This window comes from Alligator mississippiensis, chromosome 4 (assembly GCF_030867095.1).
Source record: "Alligator mississippiensis isolate rAllMis1 chromosome 4, rAllMis1, whole genome shotgun sequence".
Lineage (NCBI taxonomy): Eukaryota > Metazoa > Chordata > Crocodylia > Alligatoridae > Alligator > Alligator mississippiensis.
In genome coordinates, this window is record NC_081827.1 from 252183129 (window position 1) to 252211119 (window position 27991).

The 27991-nt window shown below is 47.5% G+C and overlaps 1 protein-coding gene across 7 annotated transcripts; it reads left to right on the forward strand.

Annotated features, from left to right (window-relative positions):
• The first annotated feature begins 35 nt into the window (after nucleotides 1–35).
• TMEM169 (transmembrane protein 169) lies at nucleotides 36–27928 on the forward strand. 7 transcript variants are annotated; one of them, XR_009462150.1, is made up of 5 exons: nucleotides 135–1791; nucleotides 2273–9874; nucleotides 16849–17278; nucleotides 17968–19875; nucleotides 24639–27928. XR_009462150.1 is itself a non-coding variant. In XM_059727510.1 (5 exons), exons 4-5 carry the CDS (start codon nucleotides 16978–16980, stop codon nucleotides 18588–18590), a joined length of 924 nt encoding a protein of 307 aa, XP_059583493.1. In that variant the 5' UTR covers nucleotides 135–1099; nucleotides 1681–1791; nucleotides 2273–9874; nucleotides 16849–16977; the 3' UTR covers nucleotides 18591–27507. The 7 variants fall into 7 exon arrangements, 4 of the variants coding, with proteins under 4 accessions (XP_019335970.1, XP_059583493.1, XP_059583492.1 ...); XR_009462148.1 differs by having other exon boundaries at nucleotides 17968–24756; nucleotides 27314–27507; XR_009462149.1 differs by having other exon boundaries at nucleotides 21058–27507.
• The last annotated feature ends 63 nt before the right edge of the window (nucleotides 27929–27991 follow it).

Here is a 27991-nt window from a genome sequence, read left to right on the forward strand (position 1 = left end):
GCAGGCCCCGCCCCTCGCCTCTCGCCCCGCCCCCTCCACGCGCGTCAGCCACCCGCTGCGGCCGCCTCCCCCTCCCCCTTCACCTCAGCCTCCGCCCCGGGCCGGGCCGGGCCGGGCCGCCGCCAGGTAGGGACGGGCATCGCCGGGCCGGGTGGGGTTTGGGGGTGTCCCCGTGTGCACGGCGCGGTCTCGACGGCTGCCGAGCGGTGTCCCACAGGCGTGTGTGCCCGCGCGTGAGGACACACCTGACAGCCGGGCCGGGCTCCTCCTCCTCCTCCTCCTCCACCCGTGTCTCCCCCAGAGCCGGGGCGCGGCGCACGCCGGGCACAAAAGACATTTTCCCCCGTCTCTAATGCGGGTCATTTTACACCCCCCCCCCCCCGTGTGCGCTCGTCTTCAAAACGGGCCAAGCTCACTCTGCGGCCGCCCCCTAGACACTCTCCCCGGACGAGGCAGGCCCGAAAAACAAGCCTTGCCTCGAAACATTGCAACCCGGAGCCGCTTTTCCCCATAGGAAACAATGTTGTAAATGGGGGATCGGTTCCTGAACCCAGGCCTGACACCCTGTTTTCACTAAAAATACCCCAGAATTTTGCACTCGATCCACTACGGATACGTCACGTAGCTACACGCACGTATTGCTATCGTAAATAGCAATCCTAGCCATTCGGAAGGACTTCTTTGAGGTGCCCGTGCCGGACTTTGCGAAGGGCTCCTGGCTGGAGGTTTTTTGGGGTTCGTGGGCTTTCTGAAAGAAAGCGTCGGAGGACGTTGGGACAGATGAGCGACGAGCGAGGCGGAGAACTCGCTCGCGGGCGTGGCGTGGCGTCGGAGCGAGCGTCGTGAAGACGAAACTGATGTCAGACAGTTGAAACGTGGTTTGTAAACGTCTCAGTGCAAAATGTTGTAAGTCAGGGACTGCCTGTACATGGGACGAGTCCCAGCGAGAAACGCTCCTCCGCGTTAGCGAGCCGGGACCGCAGCCTCGCCGCAGAAATGAACGGCTTGCCTCTCCGGTGTGATACGCCACGCTTTCAGATTACGATTTTTATCAGGATGGACTTCAAATCTCAATCAAGTCGGTCATTTTTCTGGACAGGTACGTGACGCGCTCCTCAATCCAGCATCGGAAGTGCTATTTAAAGAAGTAAGAGAAAGAAATCAGGGCTTTGTCAGTGTCTGCACTAACCGTGCCCCGCAGGGACCGTCCTGCAAGAGTCGCACTTCTTGTGGGGTGGGATTACTGCGTCTGCTTTAAATCCCTATCTGCTAAGCGCTAACCAGAAACTGCCGCTGTCCGTTCTTGTTGCCACCGAAGGTGACGACTTCAGGCTGGGACCAACGTGAGCTGCGTATGATTCAAGGTTTTAAACCAACCTTTTTGGCAAGTATGCTGCAAGTTAGCCCTGCATCCTCCCCCAGCTCCGCTCCAGTCTCTTCTCTTGCCCAATCTTCTGCTCTGCTTTCTGCCTCTTGCACGACTGCTGCCTGGATGCCCGTCCCCTCCCCAGTCTGACCGTGTCATGGGGTGGCCACTTCTGCCTTAAATTGCCTCAGGTGGAATTAAAGTGATTATAAATCACCAGTTTTAAAATCATGATTTAAGTCAAGGGCAGGAAATGTTAATTTAAGTTCTCAGTTCTAATTTTGTTTTGCTTTTGTATTTTTTTTTTTTTATAGTTATTGTACCTTTTTAAAGCTGATTCTCACTGGTTGGTAAGCATTAAAATACATTGATCTATACAAATGGATATAGGCCCACACGACAACTTGGAACTTCTTTGTTAACTGGTAGGATATCCTATATCTGTACACTTTTTATTTAAGCAATGAAGAAAGGGCCAGTTATTTATTGGATGATCATTTGTTTTTGGTTTTTTTTGGGGGGGGTGTTAAAGTTTTGATTGATAGAAATCACAAAGTGCATTTGGATTGAAGTTAGAAATTCACTAAAATGTACAAAACATCATTTTGCTGGGTTTTTGGTTGTAGCCATGTTAGTCTCAGGACATAGGCAGGCACGGTTCTTTGGGTAGATGTGATATCTTTTATTAGACCAACTGAATAGTTGGAAAACATTTAAACAAAACATCATTTTTTATTTTTAGTTAAAGCTGTTACATTAGATGCATTAAAAAAATAATTTATCAAAGTGTTTTAATACAAAATGATTATTAATAGTTAATGAATTAAAGGGGGGCTGGGTCACTGCTTCAAGATGTTAGAACTAGGAGAGCTCACTTTCTTACCTATACCTTTTGTTCGTTCATAGATTGTCAGAGGAAGACGAGCTTTCCTGCTTTTTTTGTTCCCATTTTGCATCTCAGCTTTGAATGAATCAGATCAAACTAGTTGAATATATTGAAATAAAGGAAGATATTATTTCTGCACCTGCAGAGGAGGCTGTGGCTTTCAGCAGCTGTTTTTATCAAATTCTTGTCACTGGTGCTTAGCTAATGACTTCTATTAGTTCAGTAGTTTGGTTGAGTGGATTTAAAATCTGAGCAGCAAACGTGTTGTCCATATCCTGTTTTTATTTCATTTAAATGCTTGCTTGACTTTAAAAAATGTGGACATTAATATAGGTAGCTGTATTTTTATTTAGTAGTAGAAATGTTTTTCAAATAAGCCAATTTAAATTTTAAAAAGATATGATTTACACTTAATAAAGAAGCAAAGCATGCCTGCCTTGGTATGAGCTTACAGAAGAATTGGCCTGGACTCTTATCAAGGGATTGCTCCTGTCCCAGCTAGTATCTACACACACATGTCTCTTATTTAATCTTAAACATAGGCCAGTGGACAGGGCAAGAGGTATAGCAATGAATTCAGTCTGTCACCATAGAGTGCCCCATCGATAATTCCCAACCAATAACACGAATAAAGTGAAAGTGCCTCGTGTCTGGAATACTGTGGCATCATGCACCCAATTCATGTTCCACATGGGTTTTCTTGAACCTCCCTCCACCCTCAGGCAAGGCATGCAGCTCAGCTGAGGCATGCATGTACCCTTTTGAGAAAGATGGGCATACTATGAAATGCATTGCTGATAGCTGAAACAGTTCAGAAAGCCCAGTCCCATCAAGCTTGCTATTGTTTCAAGGACATCAGCAATATTTGCTACTGGCAGTAAAGGACAATAACAACCTCCTTGCAAACCTTCAGTACCATGGCACTAAGCATTGACTTACCAACATAAACAGATTAGCCACCAAACTATAACAGTCTGGGGTAGCCCACTTCCAGATGGCAATAGCAACCTGCTGGTGTGGACTCCATCTTGCGTATGCCTTGGTACAGAAGGGCCTTGCCAATCATTTCCCACAGCTCCGTGAAGGGGACTTTCCTCTTGTGGGAGTCGTAAAGCCATTGTTGGTCCCTCCAGGTCTGCACAAGAGCGTGGACTAGAGGAGGGGAGGGACAGAATCCAACTGGATCTAGACAGGTTGCAGAGGTGAGCGGATGAGAATAGGATGGAGTTCAGTGCAGACAAGTGCAAGGTGCTGCATCTGGGGAGAAGGAACCAGCAACACACCTATAGGCTGGGGAACACCCTTCTCAACAACACGGTGGCAGAAAGGGATCTTGGAGTCATTGTTGTCTCCAGGATGGACACGAGCTGCCAATGTGTGGAAAGTGGTCAGTAAGGCCAGCCGCACCTTGTCGTGCATCCACAGATGTATCACAAGCAGGTCCAGGGAGGTGATCCTTCCCCTCTATGCGGCACTGGTCAGGCTGCTGTTGAAGTATTGCATCCAGTTCTGGGTGCCGCACTTCAGGAGGAATGTGGCTTACCTTGAGAGGGTCCAGAGGAGGGCTACTTGTATGGTCAGGGGGCAGCAGGGCAGGTCCTATGAAGATAGACTAAAGGGCCTGAATCTATTCAGCGTCCACAAGAGAAGGCTGAGAGGGGATCTGGTGGCCATCTATAAAACTCACCAGGGGGGATAGTGGAAAATAGTTGAGGCTCTGTTCCCCCAGGCACCACTTGGGATAACAAGGAATAACAGCCACAAATTGATTGAGAGCAGGTTCAGGCTTGATATCAGGAGACATTACTTTATGGTGAGGGCTGCCAGGCTCTGGAATGGGCTCCCAAGTGAGGTGGTGCTCCTCCTTACCTTGGGGCTCTTCAAGGAGGAGGTTGGATAGATATCTGGCTGGGGTATTGTGATGCCAGCACTCGTTCCTGCCCATCATCAACTTGATGATCTGTTCAGGTCCCTTCCAACTCTAGAAATTATGCTGATCAGCACTGGGGTTCCCACAATGGTCTAAACCTGCATTATCTGTCCCTACAGTTGTAGGAGTACATGCAGTCCATATAATCTCCTTAGCAGGCCCACTACTGCTTTCCTAGTGCCACAAGCCACTAAAGCGCCCTCCACTGTGCCTCATGCCCCATGTCTGCCTTCACTTAGCAAAGTGTGGGTTGTCTTAACATCAACAGCTGACAGCGTTGTTGTTCTGGGTAGGCTCCACTCCTTGTCCCTTGTCAAAGTGAATAGAACAGGGGTTAGTTGAATGAGTTGGCAAGCTAACACTTCTGCCTAGGGGTGCAGGAAGGATTTCTACTGTGACACAGAAAGAGCTCGCAGAGTGAGTTAATGCAGTGACAAGAGCCATGTTGTATTCCTCTCAGGTCCTGAGAGAGAGCTCGCACAGGCAGTGGCACAGGCACGGCTCTGCAATATGGACATACCATCCAGGCTAGGCTAATGTGGGGGCTCAGCCCTAGATGACCGTTGTCCGGGCTAACTGCAGTGAAGACACACCCTTCAAGGTTGCAAAAGGCTTGGGTCCGATCCCCTGGCAGTCAGCTTTGCCTGTTGCCAGCCTCCTTAACTTTCCATCTCTTTCCTGCCATGCTTTTGATGTGAAAATGATGAACTTGGGGGGCTGCCTGTAGAGGCTGGAGTAACTCCTTTGGTGCCTTCCCTGTCCTCACGGTCTCTCAAGGCACTGACCCCTCTGGCACAGTATCTTGGGACTCCACTGCCTAGTTCCTCTGGCCCTAAACATGGCTTTCTGGTCCTAATCATGCCTTACAGGCTCTAATTGTGACCTCCAGCTTCTTCCATAGCCATACCTATGCCTCATGGGTATTGCTCTGGTTTCAGCCACTGGGCCCCCCAACCCTGTCTTGATCTCAGCTCATCCAGCCCGTGGCCTTTGTAGGGCTGTTCCCCCACATCTCCATCCTTTGCAGGACTCAAAACATAGAGCATCTTCCCAAAATAACATTCTCTCCCCACCTCCTGCCACTGCCATGGCCTCCAACTCCTCCTTATAGGCACTCCTGGTCCTCTGGTCAGAGACAGAAACCATAACACAAGCAGACAGCTTCAAACTAAAACTCAAGCCCTACTCTGGATCACTATCCACAGCCAACCATATTCCCCTCTTAGCCATCTCCTCCCAGCTCTCTAGGGTACCTATGGGTCTGTTGCCTACAGCCCACTTCCCCCAGGAGTGGTAGGGCTGGACTACCTCCTCCAGCCCTTGCACTGGGCTTTTCTGCTGCTTTGATGCCACCTCTCTCCAGTCCTTTTAAACAGGCACAGGGGTTTCTACTCAGTCAACCAGCTTGTTTTTCACCAGTTTAGCTGCTGTCTGTCTGGTTGCTCTATGAGCTCCAACTGGCTGCTTTGCTCGGGTGCTGTCTGCTGCCTATTGCAGGGCAGTTTGCTCCTAAGTACCCCCTGTACCCTTCTGGCTCCTGTCTCTGTACTTCTCGCTGGTTACTCTGAAGATTTTCTTCTCTGGGTACAAGTTTGAGCCTTAAAGGCCCCCCTGCTCCTCAATCCCTTGTGGGTGGTAACAGGGCTATGGGTCCCTGTGTAGCCTATGGCCTGGGCCATCCAGTCCCTCCATGAGAGATTATCTCAGTACCTTGGAGACTATTTATTGGATCCCACCCCCGCCCAGTTGCTCCCTGTGGAAAGTTCAGTCCTGTCCATGTACAGTTTGGTTGTTCAGTTCCTGCTGGGGCAGGCTCTGATGCTCTTTCTCAATGTTTACTCAACCAAGCTGAATTTAAGTCCGTGAGTGCATTGCCTGGGTAGGGACTCCTAAGATTTACCTCTGTATAGATATTATTCAAGCAGTCTACCACTACCTTTGGTGCCTGGGTTGATGGCAGTCACAGACGGACCACACAACACTCCTGCTCTGTAACTGTCAAACTGGTTGATGTCCTCTACCCTCATGTTATCTGGGCACGGGTTCTCCATAACCCTGTTGGGCCTCCTTGAGATAAGGGACTGTGGGTTTTTTAGCCTTTCCATCCAATTACTACATTTTAGCCCCTCCTTCTTTCCAGACCTTCCTCAGTGGCTACAGGTAGTGACAAGTACCCTGGTTGTGTTAACAGAAGCCTTCCACCAAAGCCATCATTGCTGTATGAATGGGGCAGCATTAGGCCATCTGCTCACACACGTGTGCATGTGTAGATGCATGGACCATTTAGGAGGTGCTTCACCTGTAAACCTGATGTTGCCTTGGAGAAAAAAATGTTGCAGTGTTTTTGCATAATCCAGCACTTAATGTTGCCTCTGGGGAGGCAAGCAACTCCCACTTCCCCCACCCACACACAGACTTGTCAGTTAGCAACCACTGTTTGCCGAGTTAAATATGAAAGCCCCTGAGCTTGCTTATTCTAGGCAAATGGACAGGAAAATGTATGGGGGAGGTGGAATGGGGGAAGAAAAAGTGTCCTCACTTTGTTTCCAGATGAAATGCAAATTTCAGTACTGAGATTTTTTCACAGCGTTGTAGAGAGTTTAGGCATATTTATTAAAGGGAATGCAAAATGCCTCGACATCCTTGGGTTGCCTTGAAAATCTCATACTTTATGCTCTTCCACCCCCAACATTATTCTAGTATCAAAGCTTCACGTCTCCAGAGACTCATGTACACATGTCACTCATTGAAACTTCTGGTTCAATATAATACATGGAAGAAACCCAGTCTCCTCTCTGGGGATGCATTTGGAAGCCTGGAGTTCTTTCTCTGAACGTGTCCTCTCCCACCCGCTCCTACCAGTCTGGACAAAACAACGTGGCCACCGGGGGAGGAATACAGTTCAGTGGCCGCGTCTACACGAGACGCTGACTGCCCAGTGGCTCGTTACTACTGCGCGGTAGTGTTGTGTGGCAGGAAGCGTGGTGCAATGCTACTGTGTAGCAGTGACAAACTACTGTGTAGTCAGCATCACCTAAAAGCCATTCGGCGATGCTTATGTGCAGTAACTCCAGCTATGCGCAGTCATTTGTACAAGTACTAAATGACTGCATAGTAACGACTGCGCAGTCAGCATCTCGTGTAGACACGGCCAGCCTGTGTTAGCTTTGCTGTAAGGAGAGGTAGGGGAGCAGTGTTTGGTGACTGTATAAGGGGAAATTACGCAAGGACACTGAATGAGGCATTTCATTTGGATTGTTATAGCTAGTGTATGCTGCTTGCCAGACCTTAATAATGCTCCTCTGCACAGCAGCATTAGCCCATGGCATTTGGGAAGCTATAGAATAGTAGAGCTGAAAAAAGAACCGATTCACAACACAGATAGTCTGCAGAGTGCTCTCACTAGACCCGTGTAAAAACACTCCTTTGAAAATGTCATCCAGAAACAGCTCGATGATACTTTGGAAAGCTCCTTCTCAAACCTTTTGGCGGAAATCTGGCTTGCAGACTGTTAGGAGCAAGCGTTTGGATCTATCCTGAAAAGGGAGAGAGAGAGAGACCCAGTTTAGTGGGCTGAGAGCCAGGACGTCCTGAGCCCAGCCCTGCACTGTCCCTGCTTCGCTGTGTAGCCTTGAGCCAGCGCGTAATCACTCTGTCTACGTGTGTGGACACACATAACTGTTGAGCCCGTCCCAGGTGTCACTGTTTGGGAATGGTTTGCAATTGGGTGTCAAGTGCTGTGTTTCCGACACTAGGGGATAACAGTGGATAAATGTGGGGGAGGAGTGTTTGACCCCATGCTTTGGAGGTCTGGGGTGGAGGGGGTGACCTGTCACTTTTCTGCTTTCCCTTCTCTCCTAAACATGAGTTCAGTAATCTCCAGGAGCCTCAAATGACCGAAGTCTGTAGTGTGTTTGCTTGACTTGAGTGGGGGCAGTGCTTGGACCCATGCTTTTGGGCTCCCAGGGGCTGGAGGAGGGGGAACGTGATAAGGGGACACAGTCAGGGAGGGAGTGAGGACATGGCTGGTTCTTCGAAAGCTTTTACTGAACAAGTAGTGCAATAGAGCTCTTTGCTAAAAAATGCCAACAAAAGGAAAAAGAGTGGTGTTAGCATCCTGGCTACATGCCCACTTGGCCAACTGCAGCAGTGGGAGGGTGGAGGTGAGGAGTGATGCAGTGTGGGATGCCTGGAGGACCAAGCAGACCTGTGTCTTCGAACAGTTGGTATCCACCTGTAACAGAACTAGTTCATGGGGAACCAGTTCAAACAGTACTTGATTTTTCCAATGACACTTCTGAAACATTCCAGGTAAATTAAACCAGTTAACAGGATTATATGTCTGTCTGCTTCAGGTTTAAACTGCTCCAAGTGTTATGTGTGTCCATGCCCTGAGTGTCCCCAGTGATGATGAGTTCCTCCGTTGGGCTGGTTAGACCACTGCCCTCTGCTCCTTGACATCCCGTGTACGGCTATAGGAACCTGCCATTGGAAGGGGTCTCACGAGTCATCTAGTCCAACCCTCGGCACAAATGCAGAATCCACCTCTGCTGTGGTGCCCCGGGGCACTGCCAGTTGCAGATGGCCTAACAGAGGGGCCCTTGGCACCGCTAAGTCTCTCTCGTGTTAGGAAGACAGTAAAAGCATTAGCGACTTGGAGCATTGTCATGGTATTGTCAGAGCTAGCAGATGCAATCGTGCTCTTACCTTCTTCCCTCTGTGTTTGGCACATTTGTTTGCTTGTTGCCTGTTGTCTAAGGTAAAGCTGTGAATCATTCAGGGCGTATGCTATATGTTAATGCCGTGTCTAGGACAGCGGGTCCCTGTTGTGCTTGCATCTCTGAGAGCTACTTCAGCACACACGAGATCTACTGCTGGGAGACGGCTGGGACCCCTCGCTAGGCTGAATGCGTGCAGCTGTTATGTACAACACCATAAAACAATGACACTGGACAATTGATGCTATTAGTGTCCATTGTTCACCTTGTTTCCTCACCTCTGTTCTGTCTGAACAAGTCACAAAAAGACTGTGGCCAAACAGGACAGATTTCTAACACAGCAGGGCTTTAGCCCCCTGGACTCTGGCCTCTCGTGGGCAGAAGAATTTCTTCTCTTTTTTTTTTCCAAAACCAAAGTCAAGCCCTTCAAGCTGACAGGAAAACTTCCAGTGACTTAAGTGGTGCAGGAGCCAGCCCCGAGTCGCTGCGTTTCACGTTATGCGACTAAAGCTGTCGCAAGGAGCCTGATTGGCAGCTGCTGGCTGCACAGCAGCAGAGAAATCTGCTGCTAAAAATCCCCCGGCCGCGCGGTCCCACTGCAGAGCCTCTGCAGGGTTCTGGCTGCTGTCACATGGAGACGAATAACAAATCGCTTGGCTAATAAACTGCTCCCCCCTCCACTGTCTCTGAAGCCCTGACTGTTCCTCTCCTCCTCACCCCACCCTGCTGGGAGTTATTAGATTCCTGCCTGCCCCCGGGCTCCCATGTGGAAAGCCGTCAGCATTGATACTAGACGTGAAAATTGTCGTGCTCCACCTACACTTTGAGATGTCTCGGTGGGTGACTGAAGGGGCTGATGCTGTACATTGTTACTTGAAGCAGAGCTGCCAAAACTCATCCCCTCCAGGGGCCACCTTGGCAGGAATCGGAGTACTGAAGACCACCCCCCACCGAAACCTTCAAAGAAAAATGAGGTGCGTGCTTGTGTGTCCATGCCCTATGGGTCCTTTTTTTTTTTTTTTTAAATGAGTAGAAATTGCTTGTTGTTTGAGTTCATCTGTGCTGAGATCAAAGCCCCGCGGCCTTCCTAGGGAGGAGTAGCCGGCTCAGGTTTGAACCTGTCTGGTTCACCAGCGCTTGTGAGCTGCTTCTCAGCTTGGGAGTTCACAGCTGACGTGGAGGCTGCGCGGTAGGAGAACTTCCATCTGGAGAGCACCACGCATATAGTGTACGTGATGGGTTTTATGGAGGTGAGAGAGGTGCCCCTGCTACCTGGTAGGGGTTGCGGGGCGTAGGCAGAACGTGGACCAGATCTGTGATGGGGAGACCGCCTGTGGCTGTTGACCGCAGTGGTGGCAGCCCCTCAGTACGAGGGTGACAGTGGTAATCGTAGGTTATTAAGGCAGAAAGGATTGTTGTGATCATTTTCTGACCACTAGCACTACCCAGACCTTAGGGCTTCCCTGCATTAATGCCTGCTTCGGGTCCAGGAGTTTCAGTGGAATTAGGTCATTTCTGTTAGAGAGACCCCTAGTCTTGATTTAAACACTTCTACTGATGAAAAATCAGCCACAAGCTTTGGTAAGATGTTCCAGTAATTAATTATCCAAACTCTTAAAAAAACGGTGCCTTCCTTCTAATTTGGATTTGTCAAGCTTCAGTTTCTAACCATCAGATCTTGTTATAATTTTATCTGCCAGATTGAAGAGACTTTTATTATCAGATTTCTGTTCGCCACGTAGGTGATTACTGTGGGCGAGCAAACACTTGATACTTTCTTTTTGATAATCAGGATAATTTGAAATCCTGGAGTTCTAGCTCTAAGGCATACTATCCCATCTTGTCATCGTTTATACGGCTATTCTTTGAATCCTTTCCAACTGAACAGCATCCTTCTTGAAGTACGGACACCAGAACATTTTGCAATGCTAAATACAGGAATAGTATAACTTCTCTACTCCTACTCAACATTCCCCAGTCGATATGTCTGAGAATGGCATTAGGGCCCCTGTCAGATGTTACATTTATAGTGCATATAAATGTGTTAATTGCACCATAAATGGCACACATTCAGCCAATTAATGATACCATAAAATGGCAAAACAACCACAAATATGTTCTTATTCATAGATGTTAGGGTCGGAAGGGACCTCAATAAATCATCGAGTCCGACCCCCTGCATAGGCAGGAAAGAGTGCTGGGTCTAGATGACCCCAGCTAGATACTCATCCAACCTCCTCTTGAAGACCCCCAGGGTAGGGGAGAGCACCACCTCCCTTGGGAGCCCGTTCCAGACCTTGGCCACTCGAACTGTGAAGAAGTTCTTCCTAATGTCCAATCTAAATCTGCTTTCTGCTAGCTTGTGGCCATTGTTTCTTGTAACCCCTGGGGGCGCCTTGGTGAATAAATACTCACCAATTCCCTTCTGTGCCCCCGTGATGAACTTACAGGCAGCCACAAGGTCGCCTCTCAACCTTCTCTTGCGGAGGCTGAAAAGGTCCAGTTTCTCTAGTCTCTCGTCGTAGGGCTTGGTCTGCAGGGCCTTAACCATACGAGTGGTCCTTCTCTGGACCCTCTCCAGGTTATCCGCATCCTTCTTGAATTGCGGTGCCCAGAATTGCACACAGTACTCCAACTGCGGTCTGACCAGCGCCCGATAGAGGGGAAGTATCACCTCCTTGGACCTATTTGTCATGCATCTGCTGATGCACGATAAAGTGCCATTGGCTTTTCTGATGGCTTCGTCACACTGCCGACTCACGTTCATCTTGGAGTCCACTAGGACTCCACGATCCCTTTCCACCTCCGTGCCACCCAGCAGGTCATTCCCTAGGCTGTAGGTGTGCTGGACATTTTTCCTCCCTAGGTGCAGCACTTTGCATTTCTCCTTGTTGAACTGCATCCTGTTGTTTTCTGCCCACTTGTCCAACCTGTCCAGGTCTGCTTGCAGCTGTTCCCTGCCCTCCGGCGTGTCCACTTCTCCCCATAGCTTTGTGTCATCTGCAAACTTGGACAGAGTACATTTGACTCCCTCGTCCAAGTCGCTGATGAAGACATTAAAGAGTATCGGTCCAAGGACCGAGCCCTGCGGGACCCCACTGCCCACACCCTTCCAGGTCGAGACCGACCCATCCACCACGACTCTCTGGGTGCGACCCTCCAGCCAATTCGCCACCCACCGGACTGTGTAGTCATCCAAGTCACAGCCTCTTAGCTTGTTCACCAGTATGGGGTGGGATACCGTATTGAAGGCCTTCCTGAAGTCTAAGTATACGACATCCACCCCTCCTCCTGTGTCCAGGCGTTTCGTAACTTGGTCATAAAAAGAGACTAGATTGGTCAGGCACGATCTGCCCGCCACGAACCCATGCTGGTTTCCCCTCGGCATAATTTGTCCTGCCGGGCTCTCGCAAATGTGAGCCTTGATAATTTTTTCAAAGATTTTGCCAAGGATGGAGGTGAGACTGACTGGCCTATAGTTGCCCGAGTCCTCCTTCCTCCCCTTCTTGAAAATGGGGACCACATTGGCCCTTTTCCAGTCCTCCGGGACTTGGCCCGTGCGCCACGAGCGTTCAAATATTCCCGCCAGTGGCTCTGCAGTGATGTCGGCCAGTGCCTTCAGCACCCTCGGATGGAGCTCATCCTGGCCTGCCGACTTAAAGGCATCCAGTTCTTCCAAGTGACTCTGCACCACCTCAGGGTCTACGCATGGCAGTCTGGCACCTTGCTGCTGCCTCTCTACAACCCCAGTGAGAGACTTGTCGTGCCCCTCACTTAGGAACACTGAGGCAAAGAACTCGTTGAGGAGTTCAGCCTTGTCCCCCCTGTCCATCACCAATTGTTTCTGCCCATTTAGCAGGGGTCCTATTCCTCCCTGGGCCTTCCTTTTACTCCCTATATATCTAAAAAACAATTTCTTGTTGTCCTTTACTTGGGATGCCATCCTCAGCTCCATGGTAGCTTTGGCCCGCCTAACTGCCTCCCTACAAGTACGGGCAGAGGAGGTATATTTGTCTTTGGACAAGCACGAGCAGAGGAGGTATATATATAGCAGAGTTCTGTATATAATATAGTGCATCTTTGTGGTTGGTTTGTAAGGACCCTTAAATTGAACGTGTGGCATGCCCTTAGGTTCAGCTGACCGTACATTATAACGCTCAAGTTTCTTTAATCTTCCCAGATGAGGTGACTGCCTTGGCTCTTTTGCTTCAGCATTTAGGCAGATTTAGCCTAGGTCCCAGCTGGAGAAACTTTAAAACTATAGGAGACCCTCGCCATTTGTGGGGGATATGTTCTCAAGATTCCCGCGAATGGCGAAATCTGTGAATACTGCACTGTACTGATAATAAGCTAGGATAAATAAGCGGGAGACAGTAATTGTGCTAACTAGTGTTTTATTCCAACTCTGTTCGAACTCGAAAGTAATAAAACCCTGAGCTGATTGCTAATCAGCTGATCACTAATCTCCCTAATATTTCTTGAACTCGCTCCCTCGCTCTCTGTCTCGTAATCGGCAGAGGTGGTGGCCAAAGGACTTGGTGGGGTTGACAGGGGAGGGTGTGCAAAGGAATATTGTGATAGGAAGCTGTTCAGCCTTTTTCTGTAGGTCCTTATAAATTTCTCGTTAGGGCATCATTGCTGCTTCAATTTCCCTCTTACCCTTCAGGCTCTGCTCCATAGAGGGATCATATTCAAACTTTTTGTCAGTGAGTTGTTTGCTGTATCTGAAGAGCTCGGCCAGTGTTTCTAAATTGAAATCAGGTCTTTCTGTCTTTTCATTTTCATCATCTTCATCTTCACTGTTTGTCATGAGTTCTTCTAGGTCCTCATCAGTCAGTTCCTTGGTGTGCGACTCAAATCAGTTCTCCAACCTCTGATTCCTCCATAGCCTCAAAACCCTCCCCTCCAAAGTCATGGGATGTTCTCACAATCCTTTTGATCTCCTCACTGACAGATGGGAGACCAGTGAAATCACTGACTGCTTCTTCCACAACCCCCTTCAACAGGCATTGATGGTTGATGGCTTTATTTCATCGATCGACTCCTTTATGTTAGTGATGCAGTTAGTGATGTTGTAGTACTTCCAGCACTTCCTAACATCAAGTGTTGGATCACCTTCCAACGTGTTATGAATTTGACCGAAGGTGTGCCTGGTGTAATAAGCTTTGAAAGTAGCAGTCACGCCTGGTTGAGAGGCTGGACGAGGGAAGTTGTGTTTGGTGGTAGGAAAACCACTTCCACGTCAGGGTGGGCAAATTGCAGACTTTGTGGGTGGCCTGGCGCATTGTCCAAGATGAGTAGCACTTTGACGGGCAGCCTTTTGGAGTCTAGGTATTTTTCTACCTCTCGGACGAAACAGTTGGGAACCAGTCCAAAAATAAACCAGCCTCGACCCAGACCCTCCTGTCAGACCGCCAAAAAACCAGCAAGCTGTGCTTATTCTTGCCCTTTAATGCCCTGGGGTTCAACGCACGGTACAGCAACATAGGTTTCACCATGCAGTGACAAAATGCATCTCTTTGGCTTTAGAGTTATTTCTGCATTTTACAGCAGGTTTGGTGTGGGCTGCTGTTCAGTGGTAGTGCAACTTATCTGTCCCTTCTTTGAAGCTGTGCAAACTGAAGGTTGGGTTAGAATTGGGAGTGCTCAGAGTCTAATCCCAACGTGGCTTCTGTCTGTTGGTCCCAGATTATAGACAATTGCCCACCATTATGGCATCTGAGCTCTGAGAGGTCCTAGGTGAATGAGTTTCCTTTTATCTAGAAAGAGAATATTTTCTACCATATCTCACAGGGGTATTAAGTTGAATGAGCTGCTATTTCTGCACTGTCTTTCATGTGCACCACATTATATACATTTTGAATATTAAAGCGTTAGAGCATATTTGTGTGTGCTGGGCAAGCTTCTGAAGAATAGCAGCAATTGGAGTGAGTTTTCTGTATGGCCACTTGCCCTCCACAGATTGAATCAAGTTCCTATTGATAGAGACCAGGTCTCTAGAGTACTGCCCAAGTTTATATGTTAGGAGCCTCTTGTTCTTTTTGTAGTGGATGGATAATTTGGTGTTGAGCTAAAAGGAAGGAGAGTTGATACGTAAGCATCAGATTTCCCTGGGGGTGCTGTGGTACATGCACATTTTTAAAAAATGTGTGGATAGTCCATTACTCTTTTATGTTTAAGTATGTGGACTGTTAGTTCTCTGTGCACTGACTCCAAACATACTAGTCCTGCATGTAATTCAGACACTTGACAATGCAAAGAGGCACTGTCCCTAGGAAGGAATTGCTGCTCTTTTCTGAACTGCACTGTATTTTTAATGCCTTGATATGGGACATCCACAGGCTTCCCCTGGGGAGGTGTATGGGGCAGCAGCCTTTTATTGTCTTTCCCTCTATTTAGGGGTAGAGGAGAATAAAAAAAAGATAAAATGATTCCAGTAACTAGTCTAAACACTAGCCACAAACCAAGCCAGACCCTGTTGAGATGCCACACTGAGATATCCTTGATAACTGTCCTTCGTCTTTCTTGAGTGTTTTGATCAGCAGTGAAGGAGGAAACTGTTTTGCTTTTTGAACCATGATAAATGATCAAAATGAACACCCTGTTGAAGTGACAGTGGGAAGTTGGATCTACTGTTTGGGGCTGTTGGTGGATCCAGGTGTATGATATTGTGTTGGTTTATTTCAAAGGTTTCTGCTTTCATTGGGGAAGCATTTGAGACCAGACAGCTGAATCTAAACATGTCCATTTTTTTTTTCCAGCATTGGTTCAAATAAAACAATTTTCTCTAGCATGGAGCGGACCGAAAGTCATACGAGACAAACGTCTTATAATTTCCTGTTGAAGGGATTCTTCAGATACTATATGGGACCTTAATTCTTAGTTATACATGGTCTTTTAAGCATTTAAATGATCAGCCTAGAGCTGCAGGGCTGCTAACACATAGGCAGTGTGTTTTAATCCTCATTAAAGTACCAGTGAGAGTGTTGGCGTGATCAGCTTTTTCATTTCCTACAGCATGTCTAGTCTGAGAATCACATTCATCCTGTGGATGTAGGATGGACGCATGGATTATCCACCTGGATGCAGCCTATGCTGGTTTATTCCTACATGCTTTACTCAGGCAAGCCTCCCATTACTGTCACTTTTGATATTAATGGTACTTTTGCATAAGGAAGAGAAAATCAGGCCCTGAGTTTGATGTGATTTGGAGCAGTCACGTTTTTTTTCACATAACCAAAATATTTCTTTGGGATTTTTTATTTTCAATATAGTCCTTTTGATTTTAGCTTGTACTTTAAAGGAAAAAAATCCTCATGGTTATTACTAGTAGCAGTGCATATTGCTAGAGTGGAGAGGTTTTTTTAGAATCGGTTTTACTTTTCATCACTTATTGCATCGCTCAGGGGCTGTTTGCATTTGCCTGGCCTCAGACGATAAATCTCAGCATTGTCTGAAGTAAATGAAAGAAACTGGCTCCAGCGTCGCTGTGAAGTTCCACTGTGCCCTTGTCTCCAATCGAGACTTGTCCCTAGGCTAGTCAATTTCACGTTATTTGTCAGTTTCACTGTTTGGTTCTCCGGGACTCTCCTGCCCAGACCGCTGGGTTTTGGTTGTTCCCAGCATTGCTGAAGAATGCTAAAATCTCCTGACAAGCCATGTTTGTTCATATGAAATTTTAACACCCATTCCCATTCTGCCAATTCCTATGTCTCATTTTAAAGCTGGCACATAAACCTAGGTCTGGTTCATATTCTAAAATATGCATTAGTGTAACTAAATTTAAGATCAGTAAGATGGATTCTTTTAAACCAGTTTTAATCATACTTAAGGCAATTGTGCTTTCAGTTTGGGTAGAAGTGTATCTTCCAAGGAAAACGTTTGCAGATTTTTATACATGGAATAAATGGGACACTGTTTTGTGTGCCTGTCTCCTCTCTTACTGTAGGTTCAGAATGCGTTGCATCTGTTGGATGCTGTGACTAAGATGACTTCATAAAGCAGAGCATCCCTGATTGCTGCCTGATCCATGGCTCATAATTTCAGGAGCTGATAGGTAGAAAACCCACATTAAAAGATGCCCAGTGAGACGCTTCAAAGCAGCAGCGAGATGGAGGAAGCCGTGCAGAGAGAGAAGGGTGGAACACACAGCCCTCACCGAGGCTCCCTGCGGAGAGCCGTGGCTACCGCAGTCACCTTTGATGGAGAGGCCACCATGGACAGAAGGAAAAAGAAGAAGAAGGAGCCCCGCCCAGAGTCCATAATAGTTTATCGCTCAGAGAACGAAAATAAAGTGGAAGAAGAGCAGGCAGATGAAGAAGGAGGCGAGAGGAGTTCAGAGGAGGGCTCCAAGTTCTTAGGAAATCCCATGGCAGATGGTACGTATGGCCAGGGCCTGCAGCTGGGGGCTGCTTTTTTGGGGGTCACAGAGCCAATGAAAAATAAGATGTATGGATCAGCAGAAAAAGAAGGGCCCTGGCTCTTGCTTGTAGCATTTTAAGTGAAGGGAAGGACAGAGATTTTGGAAGCACATCTGTTTCTGTTTAGCGAAATCCACTTTGAATATCTATTCCACAGTTAGAGTCATGCAGGAACAGTTCTGTTTAGAGACCAGCTCCTTAGACTTAACCTGCTCTGTCTCTGAATTTGGTCTACAGCATATCAGCCAGTGAGTGTAGCAAGTATATGGAGGGGACCAGAAGAAAGTCTTAGACCACCTCTGACTCTTTCCACTCTTACTTTCCCTTACCTTCCTCTGGTCCACTGGCCCCTGTCCCCTGCCTTTCCTCCACAGCCTCACCAGTACAGGTGCCTGAGTCTTCCCTGCAGTTTCTGTCAATCAGAACAACATCTCTGTATATCGTCGCCCCACTGACTTTCCCTCCGTTTCCCTCTGTGATTTCTTGCCTGCATTGCACAGTTTTCTTGTCCATTTTTTAAAAACTTAGTATTGTTTTAATTCCTTAACCTGTATTATCTAATTCTGTACAACGTCCTTGAGGATTTTTGTGACGTGCCTTGTGTAAAGATTAGATGGAATAATGATGCAACTTCTCTGTAATTGTAGGTGTCTGGAGCATGCCCTTAGACAGCCGATATGTCACCTTAACTGGAACCATCACAAGAGGGAAAAAGAAGGGCCAAATGGTGGACATCCATGTCACACTAACAGACAAAGAGCTGCAGGAACTGGCTAAGTCGAAGGAACCTCCCAAAGATGAAACCCCTGAGGGGAAAAAGACTTGCAATGTTGCGGTGGACAGAGGCCCCCATGTCCTCCTTTGGAGCATCGTCTGCTTTCCCGTCATCTTTGTAGTGTCCTTTGTGATTTCATTTTACTATGGGACCATCACTTGGTACAACATCTTCCTGGTATACAATGAAGAGAGGACCTTCTGGCACAAGATCACCTTCTGCCCCTTTCTGATCATCTTCTACCCAATTATCATCATGGCTGTATCATTTTCCCTAGGCCTATACACCGCGGTGACACAGATTGCCTGGTCCTTTGGGGACTGGTGGCATGCTGTGAGAGATATGGAGAAAGGGTTTTGTGGCTGGCTGTGTAGCAAACTGGGCCTTGAAGACTGCTCCCCATACAGCATAGTTGAGCTGCTAGATTCTGACAATATCTCAGGTAGCCTCTCTGGCAAGGGCTCTGCGCAGGGTGTTGAGACCTCAGCAGTCTGAGCCTTTGGTCGTGGCTGACTCTCTGACTTGGTTGTTCAAGTGTATTGCGACTGGTCCCCCAGGCAAATAATTACACTGACTTGTTGTATTTTAACAAACACTTAAAGGATAATATTTGGGTGATGGGTGGGGAGGGTGGGTGTCTTACATGTGCACAGAGCGCCCATGCGCTGGATGAGAATGGCATTTGCTGTGAGATAAATGTGCATGGTGATGCCCTAAGGCTGCTGATTTGTTTAGTGTTAGGTTTTAGCTTTGCGTAGCTGGGAGAAGTTCCAGGTCTGTTGGGTAGGAGTGGGAGCTTGGATGTATGTGGCTGAAGTGTGCCAAAAATTCCCAGCTTTACAAAATGCTATTTTTGAACTGGTAGGATGAAACGTCCAGGTGAAGATAGACCTAGCTAAAAAAGTCTAAACTTGGGTCAGTGCTGGTGCCCAACTCCTGCTGAAGTCTGCGAGGACTGTGCTCGTATGATCTAGGGGCTAAATTACAAAGTGTGTGACTTCACAGAAGTTTTCTTAGAAACAGATACTCTGGGAAAAGTATTTCAGTAGTTCAGGCAAACGTAGCAAAGCTGCCATCTGTTTGGGATGTAAGCAGAAGTCCAAGCTGTGCCAGAAGTTTCCCTCTTACTTAATCCTCCTATTGCAACCTCAGAAAGAAACTTCTTGCCTGAGCAAAGATCAGCAGCTTATACTTGTGAATGCAGCGTATGGGTCGTGTGGGCACATATACTGGTATTTCCAGTTGCACAGTTGACAACGCCTGGGGGAGAGCAAGTCTTGCTATAATGGTACGAGGCAGGAGAGTGGTCTTGCTGCCCTCATCAGACAGTGAATCTCCCCCTAGGGAACAGATAGTCCTGAGTCTGTGTCTTTCAGTGCTAGTGCAAAATGCATTAGTATCTTAGCTCAGGAACTCCCTCCTGATTTCCTGGCTCCATAGAGTTAATTATAGTCAACAGGGATGGATTTCAGCCATCATTTAATTTCTACCACATATCCTTACATTTCAGTGTCATAATGGTTTTTCCTTCTGCGGAGATCCTTCTTGGCACAGAGTGGACTCTGAAACTGAGACTGAGGTTGTCATCACATCCTGGAAGAACTTAAGAATGCTGACACAGGAATTCCTCTCTGACTGTCAGGTTTTGGACTGGGAAGCCAACACGAGGAGAGCAGGCAGGAAGAGGTTTGATGGAGTATGTTGGGTTGACTTTCAGGGGGCCTGAAAAGGGATTCATTTTTCCAGCTCTCTGCACCTGTGAACCTTGTGAGTAAAGAAGGTGAGTAAAGCGTCCTGGAGTAAAGAGTCCGGTGCTTCATCATCCCCAAAGCATGCACATCAAAGGCTGCAGCACAGCAAGCATCCTTCTCAGTGCCCCGTTCCTAACCAGGAAGGGCCTATCAGTCACATGCATGTGGACCGGTGAGACAGAGCCAGAGCACAGTCCATTTGACATTGTGGCCTTTCTGGGCACACGCACTTTGCCTCTCCCCCGTGCTGCAGGCTAGATTATCTGTTCCAGTGTTCAGGCTGCCAAAAGCATGGTAATAATACAGTATGTTAAGTTGGGACCTGGGATTTTCCCAGTGTAGGAACCTTATTTAAAAACTATGTGTGTGTGTGTGCGCGCGCACACACGTTTGGACTGTCTCCTCCACCTGCAGTTTGCTGGTTAGCACTGGTGATGGGGTGGATAGATTGAAGGAAGCATCTTGTTTGGGATACAGCTGCACTGACAGCTCAGCACTCACTCTAGCCTTACCTTTGTCCAGAGTCTGGTGTGCAGAGGGGTGAACAAAAGGCAGGCCATTGGCTGCTGGGCACCCAGTGAAGCCAGATCTTTGCCAGAGAAAGAGATGACAAAATCCTTGGGGCAAGGAGATGAAAGGCTTTCCCCAGGCAGAACTCCTCAGCCTCCATGAACAGCTTTCTCTGTGGGAAAACATCTTTGCCACTTCTCCCTTCAGACTAAGTAGCTTTTCACTCCTGAAGCTGTTAAAGGCAACCTCTGTAGTTGTACCAAACGGTGGGATTTTGACTTGAGCTTGTGTCTTGCGGGGTGAGGGGAGTAAGGAAAAATGCAGCTGACTCCTTGGACTTCCTGTACAAAAAGTCACCGTTGTCTAAACCGTTCAGGATGCACATCGGGGTTTGTCTGCACGGTGCCATGTAGAGATGATAGCGTTAGCTCTGAGCACAGCAGTGGTAACTAGCTTGGGCAGAGTACCATGGTAGTGTAGCTCCTGATTCCCAGGTTAGCTCATTCAGAGCTTGCTCAGCTGTCATGGAAAGGTATAGCATTGCCATGTCTTTACCTGACACCAAGAAAGCCATTAAACATTTGGGAAGGTAAGCTTTAGATGTCTGTGTTGCTGGTTTGCTTTGTTTTTAAATCTCGGTGGAAAGTTCTGCTATGGAATGGATGCCTCACAAATGTGAAGTACTTTTGCCTTCTCAACAGGGAAAGAAACTCTGAACTAAAGACCATCTGAAGAAGCACATCTCCTTCCAGTGTGTTGCTTTTTGGCTTTAGCCTTTTGGCCAAGGCTCTCAAAACACTTGGGATCCTTATTTGCTGAATCCTTGCATCACTGCTCACAAGTGGTAGAAATATGCCTGTTTCATAGGATGTGTCTACACATTCATTCATGCACCATAATTACGGCACATTAAGTTTAGTAGCTGTAATAACAGGTGCTAACTTAATGCACCATAAATTGGTGCTACTGTGCATTAGTGCAGATCTTTTTAGGTAACACTTAATGCCCATTGCACTAAAAGTACTGCACATTAGTGCAGATAAACACTTTTTGTGTGACACTTAATGCTCATTGGACTAATCTACTGCACATTAGCACGGTTTTTGTCAGCTGTGCCCATGCATGGGAGAAATAGTCCAATGGGCATTAAGCATCTCGTGTAGACACTCTCATAGATGGGGAAACTAGTACACAGCAAACGAGCAACTTGCTAGAGATTACTGAATGAAACACAAGTCTGGCTGCTTGAGCATTGCCTAATGCCCCAGTCTTATTTTCACCTGGTGCTGAAAGGCAGTGAATCATCTCTTGGCAGGGGGAATAACATTTTGAGCTGATAGCAGATAAATTGCTGTGAGTGGCAAAGAAAACAAGACTCGTAGCACTGAGGATAGATCAAGCAAGTGTGGAGCCTTCTGCAAAGCTGTTCTTTTGCAGTCCTGCTCTTAGGGACCCGACCTGATGCCCTCTCTCCTCCTCCTCCTCCTTCAGTAGGAAACACAGGTTGTGAGGGGCTTCAGTTTGGCTGCCTGTGAACCGATCCAAGGTTCTGAACCGCTCGAAAATCCTGCATTTGGAAATGGCAGGTGCCCACGTGGCTGGGGAGGAGGAAGAGCTTAAATTTGATGAGGTGGGAGGAAGTCAGGCATCCAAAGGCATGCCACTCGCCACTACCACACACACGCGCTCTTCTGCCTTGTGGGTCGCTGCCAGCTGCTTTGCAAACAGAGCGGTATCGTTGCCTCGTTTACCTTGGGTCTGATGCATATAGTTTGCAGTAAGTGTGGTGTAGAGGGAAGGAGGGCAAGTGAGGATCTTTGTTGAGAGGGAAGGGAGGAGTTCGGCCACTGTTAAAACCAAAACGTAGATGCTTAAAGGGACTGGGTCTGTGGCACAAAGGGCCCACTAGCCCCCAGAGAACTTGGATAGACACTCTTTACAGAATACAGCTTTGTAAAACGTCCAGTCTCCGCTCTGCTGTTGGTTTCACCACGAACATTGCAAGCAGCGTGCTGGAGTGGAGCGATCACAGCCAAATCTGTGCCTCTTACTGCCACATAACTCTTGAAAGAGGCAGAGAAATTCAACCCTCAGGTGCAGCAGCTGCACTGCTGGGCATCCTGGAATCATTTTTATGGGTCATCTTCATATGAACAATCATGAATTTTCTATTTCTCTACCAATACTAGGCCTGCTCCCTCTCCTGTTGTCATGAATCGGTGCTCCGTCACTCCGTGTGAGCAAGCTCAGGCTCTGAGTAATTCTGGTGCTATTTGAATAGCTTTATTCCTGTCTTTTGAAAACCAAAACTCTGAATAGTATTCTCCCCACCCCAAAATAACTTGCTTGATGCTGCAAAATATCAATAAGCTTAATCATGTGATATAATAAGAAAAAGCACAACTCCTTGCCTCCTTCTGCTCCTTGCTGCATGTACAAGTTTACGTGCGTTTTTTCCCACATGCCATTGTCTAATTGCAGGGGCGCTCCTGTAATTCCAATGGTGGGACGCGGATCTGACTGCTCCTGCTCGGATGTAGTTTTCAGTGTAAAGCTACCGTGTCTCTGCTGATTTGACTGCCTGTCCTTTCTCCTATCCTTGCTGGCCTGGATGGAGATTACTGATGATTCTGGCTTTGAAAGATGGTTGCTTTTATCCTCTTGCTTGACTCTATTAAAAAACCACATGATGCTACGGATGCTGTTGTTTTTTTTGTGCCAATGAATGGTTATAAATTGTCTCTGTCTAGAGGCCCAATGTATTCTGTATCTGAAAATATTTAAACATCCTCTGACTGGCTGTTGTCTGTATAGAACTGCAATATGCTTTGGGCACTGTTTTTGCTTCAACCTTTGCTTCTTTGTTACACAAATAATCACTCTGATTTGATTTGTACTTGTTGGGTATCTACTTGGCTCCAAGCCCAGAGAACTCCTAGGGGGGCTGGCGCTGCCTACCAAAATAGGAAGAACTGTTACAAACAAACACAATATTGGTAGGGTGATGATTAGCTGCTATTTAGAGTTGTGCTAGGAAGCGTTTCTACAACTCCAACAATTTGCTTCAACAACATGCATCTGCCTGAATCAGTTGCAAGGGGACTCTCTGAATTTAGTTTTCCTTTTAATGGGTAGAAACATCAAATAAAATGCAGCCCATGCAGAGTTATGCAAGAGCAGTACAGTAGCAGTACTACTGTACCTGGAATGAGAGGAATCACTATTAATAGACCTTTTTCTCTGCTCCCAAGCAACAGAGGCATCTCCTTGGAAAATCTGACTCCGCTCCCCCATACCAACTACCCAGTGAAGGGTAGAGTACAGCAGTGGTATTTGATTCACCAGAATAGTCATAGAGTGGAGATCTGACACTATTCAAATAGATTCAGGTGACTTCAAACTGGTGCAGCCTCCCTGAATACTTCTGCAAGCGCCAACAGTGTCCTGGCATGAGGCGCATAGTGCCATACTGCTAGACAGGATGGGATTGCATTGCCTGGGGGGACAGACAACCTGGAATTCATCCCATCAGCCAGTAAGGAGGTTGAAGGAGGGCTGGGGGCTTAGGACGCGGTGAGATGGGACCAAGGTGATCAAACTAATGGAGCTCATCATTTCCAGAGGGACAGATTTGCAGGTGAGTACTCACATGATGTATGCCACCTGAGGAGGGTCAAGATTTAGGCTGCCAAATTTACCCTTGGTAGCCCTGCTTCTGGGCCCAGGGTTTAGTCTGCTCCTTGGTAGTGTCTGTTGCAGAAGACTTGTCTACATGGAAGAAGGTTAATCTGAATTAATTCTGGAAGTGGATTAGTTAAAGGTCATAAAATTCCTGCATAGACACTCTTATTCCAAGTTAAAGTCGCCTTAATTCAATTTACCTGACAATACTTGACTACACCTTAAATTACCTAAAGTGCAACTTTTGTGAGTGTCTGTCTATAGTTAAGCCCTTTAGCTCAGCTTCAGGGTTGTGATTTTTTAAACTCTTCCTTTTTTTCTTTTATTTCTTTCCCTATCTCCTCTTTGGATTTCTTCCCCTCCCCTACCAGCCTCTTGCTCTGAGCACCGCATGGCGGAGATACAACTCTAATGCCAGTACCTTTCAAATGATAGTGGCTGGATTATTTGAAGTCATTGACTTCAGCTTCTGCACCCAAGACTGACTTAACACCTTGTTATCCTTTAGCAAGCATTACAACAAGCCTCAGTCAAAAATGTCACATAGCTGTAGTATTTTATTACTGTTATCTCCTGCATTTTTCACAGTATGATTTTTCAGGTCCTGCAAAAGAAAACCACCTGAGATAGGGACTGTGGGAAGGCCTTCTGGTTCCAGGAATTGAAGAGTGTAGGTGTTCTTCATCAGACAAAAGCAAGACATGGCGCTGTCCTATACTGTAAGTAATAAAAGATTTGGCTTCTGCAGAAGAAGGACACAAGATGGTATCAGAGGAAATGGTGCAACAGCCCTGGAAATTTGTCCTCTGTCCCCACAACAGGGACAGGATGGAAAGTGGGGCTGTGGGTTTCCTGTGTTGCTGCAGCAGAGGAGAAAGGGCCAACACTTTGAAACAACTTAAATCTACATGCAGGTTACATCCATTATATCCTGAGGTCCCTTCAGAGACGGTTAAGAAAGGACTAGTTAGTGTCATAAGGCTTTGGGGGGGGGGTTGCTTTTTTAAATTTATTTGCACATAGATTGAAAGACTCTCAAAACCCATTTCACACGGACCACCAAACAGCTGCCATGCAGCGCCAACCTTGGGTCCCATCAATATGGGCTGCATTTGAACAGGCAATCGAGAAAAATGAGGTTTAGTGCTTCTTTACTAATCCCCCACAAGCCATACAGTCCCATTACCTTCTAGTCTCCTTAATTTCTCATCATTATATTCTGGTTAAAGTCTGTCAGGATGCATTAAAATAAGAGGCAGTCTGAGTTCACGATGATAAAAAGGACTTGTCCCCGTGTAATAAATGCCCTTGCTTTTAGTGAACTAAGACATAAAATGCCAGCTAAAAGCAGGCAGCTACAATCTTTCTTGGTTTAGCTCTGTTGAAATCAATTATGCCAGGGATGAATTTGACCTGAAGTACTCTTAGAAGTGCTTTTCTGAGGTACTTAACCTCTGGAAAAGTTAAAGTTTTTGCTCAGATGTGAATTTTCTGTTTGTAGTTCCTTTTCCCGATCATTTATTTCCAGCCAGAAATCTAGCTTCACAGGACAATCCCGCACCGCCCCCCCCCCCCCCCCCCCCTCCGATCTGAATTCAGTAATACATTCTGTGTCTGCAAATGGATGAGCAGTCCCACAACAGAGCAGTGCGTTCCCTCAGGGTTTGTGTTACTGGAGGGTCCCCATGGGTGTCTTTACTGCACAGTAGAGCTAATTACTGTACAGTGAGCATCTGCATCTATGCGAGCAGATGCTTATTGTGCAGTAACTGGCTCTAACCACGAGTACATTTGTTATCTGCAAATGCAAGTAGCAAATTTACTCGTGATTAGTAACTGACCAGTAGTGCACATGCAGACCCCCTGACCAGGAGCAAATGTGCTGCTGGGCAGCAGGGAACAGGAGATTGCTCCCTGCCCCTGGGGGCTGCCAGCTGCTGGGGTGCAGGAACAATGTCCCCTTGCCCCTGCAGCAGGGAGCTCCTAGCCCCTGCTCCACGATCATGGCGCCAGTGTTGGGAGATCCTTATGTCCCAGTGCTGGCCCTGTGATCCCAAAGCTAGCGCTGGGAGAGAAGGGTCTCCCAGCCCCGGTCCCCTGATTAATAAGGATGTCCCAGCCTGGGTCTTGCAACTGGAGGATTCAGGCTGAAAGATGAGGATCTTCCAGCCCCTGTTCCCAGATTGCAGAGCAGGGCCTGGGAGCTTCCTGTTGGTGGGGGCTGGGGAGCCTGTTCCCTGCCCAGCTCCATGATGGCAGAGGGCAGGGAACAAGCTCTCTAGCCCCTGCCCCATGGTAGTAGAGCAGGGGCGGGGAACTGTCCTGGTCAGGCGCAGGTCCCAACCCCATGCCCCAATCAAGCAATTGAGGCGCAGGGCTTGGAAAGAGCTGCAGGTGTGGGGCAGGTCCCAGCTCCTTGCCCCATCCACCAGTGGGGCAGCTAGCAGTAAGCCCCCAGCTGGGTGGGGAATCCCAGCCCAGTCAGACTTGCTGCTAGCTGCCCCACCGGGAGATCAGCCCCTCCCCTGCAGCTCATTTCACATCCTCTGTCCCTGATCAGGGAGCCAGGGTTAGGAGGTCCCTGCTTCTGGGGTTTGGGGACATTGTTCCCACTGGGCTCCAGTGGCAGAGCCTGCCCCCCAGGGGCAGGGAGCAAAGTCCCAGCACCTGCCAGGAAACAGCTGTCTCCTGAATCCTTGCTCCCTGCCAGTCCCTGGGCTAGCACCCACGGGGAGCCTAGAGCTCCCTCCAGCTGCTTCAGGGGGCCGGTGCAGGGCTGGTGGGTGGGAGTGGGAGCAGATTGCTGCCGTGAGCAGCAAATTGCTCCTGGGACCCTGCATGTGTAGACGCCTGCCTGGGTCAGTTTACTTTAGAGTAAATTACTCTAGACTAAACTAATCCTGCATTATTTGCATGTGTAGACATGCTCCATGAGTCGCACACATTAAGGCCTACCCATTTCAAGGTGCCTTTGAGTAACTTGAACTATTTTGAGTCCCTCCTGCTACCCTAAGGGTGAGGGAGGAGATGATCAATTATCCCCATTAGAAAATACAGCAAGTGGGGGATATAAATATAGAGTAGGTAGAACTTATTTTATGGTAAGCTGTTTCCCTGGCACACCTGCAACTGCCTCGTTAGCCACTCCAGATATGAGCGCCAGACTGAAATACTTTTACTGTGACAATTCTGGCTGCTAGTCCAGCAAGGCCTGGTTTTGCTGGCACAGAGAAGTTGTCTTATTTATTCCTTCCTTCCTTCTGCCTTTTATTTCAGTGCTTCTCATCAGACCATTGAGGTGAGAGCTTCCAGTCTGAGCAGCTCTGGTATTTCTACAGTAGTGGTGCTCAACGTTTTTAGACTCAAGGCACCCCCCCTGGAAAATACCGGCTCTTAGTTTTCACTCATTTTTTTGACTGTGGGAAAACAGCAATTTTTCTATTGCAAAGACATCAGAAAGACCGCAACAGGTCAGAATGTTTTTAACACTGGATTTTTATTTGAAATCTCTGTGTTTACCATGTGACTCATGTTTTTGCACCTAATAGTACTAACACTGTATGGCACCCTTGGATCTCAAGGCACTGCAGGATGACAAGGCACCTTAGTTGAGAATCGCTGTTCTACAGCATATCCCAGCTGTTAAAAACCCAAACGTATTTGCAGCAAGTTGCCTTTTGTACTCGCACAGTTATGTGTATCTCTGTGTCATCCTAGGTGTTTTCCTTAATATGTCAACATAGTAGAAGCGTGTGAGGAAACCACAAAAACTCAATGATTTTTTAAAGCACTAATTTTTAACTGAGCACCCCTGTAATTTTAAAAAAAAATTGCCTAATTGACAGCTGGGACACTATGGAGCAACTAATGATAAAACATCTGTAATAACAATATGCTATGCTTGTCTCTCCTTCCATGATATGTGTTACTACCATCTAGCAAAAAAGACATCTC

Coding starts and splice junctions, on each gene's coding strand:
- TMEM169 (XM_019480425.2), top strand. CDS start 16,978: ATGCCCAGTGAGACGCTTCAAAGCAGCAGCGAGATGGAGGAAGCCGTG. Junction 17,279..17,967: donor AGGAAATCCCATGGCAGATG/GTACGTATGGCC, acceptor CTGTAATTGTAG/GTGTCTGGAGCATGCCCTTA.